Source organism: Notolepis coatsorum, assembly GCF_963971535.1.
Source record: "Notolepis coatsorum genome assembly, chromosome: 17".
NCBI classification, from domain to species: Eukaryota; Metazoa; Chordata; class Actinopteri; order Aulopiformes; family Paralepididae; genus Notolepis; species Notolepis coatsorum.
Window position 1 is genome coordinate 105,351,297 of NC_140181.1, and position 6,000 is coordinate 105,357,296.

General features: G+C 43.2%; 1 protein-coding gene across 2 annotated transcripts in view; it reads right to left on the reverse strand.

Annotated features, from left to right (window-relative positions):
* The window catches only part of LOC311243738 (interleukin-17 receptor E), a 35,448-nt gene extending 32,361 nt beyond the window's left edge, over positions 1-3,087 (reverse strand). Inside the window, exons 1-2 of one of the 2 annotated variants that reach the window (XM_084333077.1) lie at positions 2,816-3,087; positions 2,662-2,677 (exon numbers count right to left, since the gene is read on the reverse strand). In XM_084333077.1, coding sequence (XP_084189203.1) covers positions 2,662-2,677; positions 2,816-2,911 — 112 coding nt within the window. In that variant the 5' untranslated portion in view covers positions 2,912-3,087. The remainder of the gene's footprint in view (positions 1-2,661; positions 2,678-2,815) is intronic. The other variant, XM_084333078.1, reaches the window with a different exon arrangement.
* Between the last annotated feature and the right edge of the window lie 2,913 nt (positions 3,088-6,000).

Sequence of the window (6,000 nt, forward strand, 5' to 3'; positions counted from 1 at the left end):
GACCCTGATGGAAACAAGACGAAAGTCTTTCTCAGGTCTGCATTCTCTTAACAATTGTATGTATTGAGCTGTACTGTACCCATTCTGCAATCTGTTAATAAACTTTTCAATCAATCAATCAATCAGTATATGATATTATATTGTAGGTGAATGATTACATCTGATTATATGTCATTATATAGTAGGTGACCTAATGATTACAAAGCTTTCCAAAAGCTCAAACAGTGAACTGAAGCCCACGTGGTTGAACGAAAAATTCAAAGAAACAGACTAAGAAATTACGTAAACACCATGATCAAAACCGCAAAAAGAAATTTCATCAACGACAAAACTGAGGAAAACAAAAACAAACCCTGCGAACTTTGGAAATTACTCAATAATCAACTAGGCTGCAGTAAAAAACTTAAAACCAGATTCTCAAACATAAACATAAAGACGGACAACACGCTCATCACAGACAAGCTGGATGTAGCCAATTACTTAAACATCTTCTTCACAAACATAGCCACAACACTGGTAAACAAACTACCCTCCCACTCAGGGCATTATGGGGTAGAACACATAGTAGCATACTACAAAAACCTAGGGGTTCACAAAGACGACTTCAAACTTGAAATGGTAACAACCGATGAGGTACTCAAAAAATGTAGCGCCCTCCAACCTAACAAGGCCACTGGCCATGACAACATCCCCTCCAAATTCCTCAGAGACGCAGCAGCCGCCATCACCCCAGTCATCACACACATAATAAACCTCTCTATAAAACAGGGACACGTCCCCAAGGACTTCAAAATTGCGAGAGTGACCCCTCTGCACAAAAAGGGCAGCAAATTAGACCCAGGCAACTACCGCTCTGTTTCTATTCTTACCTCCATCTCGAAAGTCATGGAGAAAATAGTCTACGAACAGGTCGAAAAGTACCTGGCTGAAAAAAATCTAATCTACGAATTCCAATCTGGCTTCAGAACGTCCCACTCCACTGACACATGCCTCCTCTATTTGAACGACCACATCAAACAAGAGGTGGACGCGGGCAAATACTGCGGCATGGTCATGCTGGACCTACAAAAGGCCTTCGACACTGTCAATCACTCCATTCTAATGGACAAGCTAAAAGCAATTGGTTTTGATAGCTTATCAGTGAGCTGGATGCAATCCTACCTGGAGGGGAGAAAACAGATGGTAGAGGTAAACGGTACTCTATCCCCCCCCCTCACAGTGAGCTGTGGTGTTCCACAAGGAAGCATACTAGGACCGCTACTCTTCCTAATTTATGCAAATGACACGTCGTCAGCCTGTGACTGCAACTTGTTCCTGTTTGCGGACGACTCAGCCCTGCTGGTCTCTGACAGGAACAAGTTGCAGGTTGAAAAAACCCTCAGCTCGGAACTAGGCAGAATCTGCATATGGCTCGCTGATAACAAACTATCATTACACATGGGCAAAACAGAGTTCATTCTCTTCGGTTCAAATAACAAACTCAGCAAGACCGACGGCTTCTCAGTTACAGTGGGTGACAATATTGTCACAAGGAAAGAAGATATTACCTACCTGGGTTCCATCCTAGAGGCAAATCTTTCCTGTGACAAAATGGCATCCAATGTAATAAAAAAAGTCAACCAACGAACTAGATTCTTGTACCGGATCTCCTCTCTGGTAAACAAGAATACCCTGAAGACTCTGGCAGGAGCACTCATTCAAGGGTACTACGACTATGCGTGCACCTCATGGTACCAAAGCACCTCAAAAGGCGCTTAAAACAAAATTACAAACATCACAAAACAAACTGGTCAGACTACTACTTGACCTGAACCCCAGAACCCACCTCACCCCTGCCCACTTTGACAACCTAGGATGGCTTAGAGTAGACGACAGAGTACAGCAACTTGCAATGGGCCTGGTCTACAAGATACACTATACGACTAAGGTACCCATGTACATGTCAAAATACTTCCCAAAGGTCAGTGAATACCACAACCACTACACCAGAGGAAGCTCAACAAATCATGTTAAACCCAGATTCGGCTCAAACAAGGGACTAAACACGTTTCGCAATTATGCCACATCAATGTGGAACGCCCTACCCAAAGCTGTAAAGGAATGTGAATCCCTACCTACATTCAAAACCGCTCTTAAAGAGCACCTACGGGAGGCTGCAATTCGAAACTGGCCACCATAAATGCCCAAACCCCCCACCACCTCCTAATAGACAGTCTCCTCCCCGCCGTATGTATATTTCTCTCCCACCCACCCACCCCCTCCTAATGTACAGTCCCCTCCCCATCATATGTATATACTCTGTCAGGATCTAGGGGTAACAGTACTGTATATTTGAATACCGTTTATGTCACAAATGTATCAGTACTAAATACCTATATGTCCCTATGCCATAAATGTCATGTATGTTGTGTATGTCATAAATGTCTATATGAATTGAAAATGGGGGACCCTGATGGAAACAAGACAAACGTCTTTCTCAGGTCTGCATCCCCTTAACAATTGTGTGTATTGAGCCGTACTGTATTGTACCCATTCTGCAATCTGTTAAATAAAGTTCTCATTCATTCATTCATTCATTCATTCATTCATTCATTCATTCATTCAACATCTGACTACCGGTATATATTATAGTAGGCGAGAGCTAATGCCAGATCAACTTACTGTTTTGATACAGCATCTAAAGAGAGGGGGAAAGGATGAAAGAAGATATTATAAAAATTTATATTTCACTAAATGAATTTATAGCTTTCTCCAATAATACTTCCCCCATTTTGCTCAATACTATGTCTTGTAGTCCTTATATATTCAGTCTTACCTCACATGTTATTTCATCCGCGGCAAATAAAAGTCGCAATGGAAACACAAAAAAGACAAGACATGCCAGCAGTCCACCTCCAGCTCCAGGTCCCATCTCGACAACAACACAGACCGGCGGGGAGCCGCGCTGTTTACCAATCAGTTAGTCATCTGCCCTTTGCGCTCCTCTCTCTGCATGCTTGTTGTCTAAAGTATTCAGCCAGACAGCGTGGGACCGACGTGGCGGCTACTAGAGTTACTCTTAACAAAAGAAATGCAAGGCATAGCCGTTCTGCAGGACTACACACTATCTCTCTAGCAGCCATAATGCATAATACTGGCTACTTAACTCCAGGCTCCTCAACTCAGCTCCGCCTCTGGACAGACAGTAGGCTTGTTCGAGATGGATTTCGGTTTGCCTCGACTAGTAGTCGAGAGTAGCCGAGTGAAGCCGGGGGAGGAGTTAAAAAGGCGGACAGTCCGATTTCACGAGAGCCTCTCGCCTAGTCTCGCATGGCAGATACGCTCTCACGTCACCACACACACATTACACACCTGTCCAGCTCATTATAATGCGATGGCCGTGTGCAAAATTAGATCAGATTCAAATGTACAGCACACCATATACTGCTATAGTGGAATATACTATTCATATATACCATAATGTATACCATCTTGTTGTGCGCTCCTGGCCGCACGCACACACAACACACTGCTGAATAATTCTGTTTTGCATCAATATATATATGTATACTGTGTATATTGAGGCAAAACAGAATTATACAGTATTGAGGCAAAACAGACGACGCATGTGTGTATGTGTGTGTGTGTGTGTGTGACAGCTTGAAGTTTATCATGATGATATGATGATAACGCATAACATAATAAAGTTTTCAATCAATCAATCAATCAAACGTCTCATAACTCCCTGGCTGTCACGTGGCTGGTGACTGACAACTTTTCTGAGCCAATAGGCGCTTTGCGCGACCATAGCAAGTCGCTTCCCAGCGTCTCTACAATTCGTAGCCGCATTTCTGCAGACCCCTCTCTGATTGGTTGAACTCTATTTTTGCAGACCCCTCCCATTTCTGCAGACCCCTCTCTGATTGGTTGAGCGAAGCCCCTCTCTGATTGGCCCCCCGCATGAGCCGAGACAAGCTCCTCTAGCCAGGAGTCGAAACTCCGTTAACTCCAGAGAGAGAGGCTGAACGCAATTTATACGCATGGAAGTATTGATTACGCCATAACGAATCATTAAAAAAATATACCGTTAACTGGAATATGTTGTGTGTGCCTTTACACATGTTGGATAGGATTATGTAATTGGTTTGTATAGCGTCGCGTATAACGTTATTTCGCGTGACTTCACGGTTTATTCACATTTCACAACACAGCCAGCGGTCAACTTGTTTACACTCCCCACTTACTGTACAATGTAACATTTAGATTAACCCAGTTGTCTATCTGTATGTCATATGTTACGATGAATTGAAAATGGGGGACCCTGATGTAAACAAGACGAAAGTCTTTCTCTGGGGTCTGCATTCCCTTAACAATTGTATGTATTGAGCTGTACTGTGTACTGTATACCCATTCTGCAATCTGTTAATAAAGTTTTCAATCAATTCAATCAATCAATAACTAGACAGTTACAATATAACATTTAGATTAATTAACCCAGTTAATGCCTTAAGAGAGAGAGGCTGGTGGTCAAGTCAAGAGTTATTTGTCACAAGTTGTTTATTAGCCTAGACATTTTCAATTCATCATCTTGTTTACATCAGGGTCCCCCATGTTCAATTCATGATAACATATATGACATACAGGTAGACAGATGGACAGTACTGCTACATTTAGACATTTATGACATACCAGATTTTGAACTTGTGGTAGGCCTAGACATTTTCAATTCATCGTCTTGTTTACATCAGGGTCCCCCATGTTCAATTCATGATAACATATATGACATATATGTATGGGCCACTCTCCAGGTGACCTGCATCGACCTTGCCCACACCAGGATCTCCTCCTCAGACTGGTGAGTCATTCGCACAGTGGCCTCAAAAGAGGTATGGTCAACGCAGGTCCAGGATGGGTTCACCGCACGTCTGTACGTGCAGACATGATATGTGTAACCCTTCGGTAAAAGTCCTTCAACACACAAGCAACAAGATGTTATTTTTTTGAAAGCCAGTAAATACTGACAAAAAAAAGCATAGACACTTAGAAGAAGCAATGTATAGTCCCCCCCACCCACCCAACCTCCTCCAATGTACAGTTTCTACGTCAAATGTATAGCCTTTCTTTTCTGGACTCTTTTTGTATCACAAACAGTACTGTATTTGTAAATCTGGTATGTCATAAATGTCTAGATGTAGCAGTACTGTCTATCTGTCTACCTGTATGTCATATATGTTATCATGAATTGAACATGGGGGACCCTGATGTAAACAAGACGATGAATTGAAAATGTCTAGGCCTACCACAAGTTCAAAATCTGGTATGTCATAAATGTCTAGATGTAGCAGTACTGTCCATCTGTCTACCTGTATGTCATATATGTTATCATGAATTGAACATGGGGGACCCTGATGTAAACACGACGATGAATTGTGAAATGTGAATAAACCGTGAAGTCACGCGAAATAACGTTATACGCGACGCTATACAAACCAATTACATAATCCTATCCAACATGTGTAAAGGCACACACAACATATTCCAGTTAACGGTATATATCTTTTAATGATTCGTTATGCCGTAATCAATACTTCCATGCGTATAAATTGCGTTCAGCCTCTCTCTCTGGAGTTAACGGAGTTTCGACTCCTGGCTAGAGGAGCCTGTCTCGGCTCATGCGGGGGGCCAATCAGAGAGGGGCTTCGCTCAACCAATCAGAGAGGGGTCTGCAGAAATGGGAGGGGTCTGCAAAAATGGAGTTCAACCAATCAGAGAGGGGTCTGCAGAAATGCGGCTACGAATTGTAGAGACGCCGCTTCCCAGCCGGGAGCAGCCAAGTGAAGGCTTGTTCAAGATGGATTTCGGTTTGCCTCGACTAGTAGACGAGAGTAGCCGAGTGAAGCCGGGGGAGGAGTTAAGAGGGCGGACACTGCCGATTTCACGAGAGCCCCTCGCCTAGTCTCGCGCGGCAGATACGCTTTCACGTCACCACACACACATTACACACCTGTCCAGCTCATTATA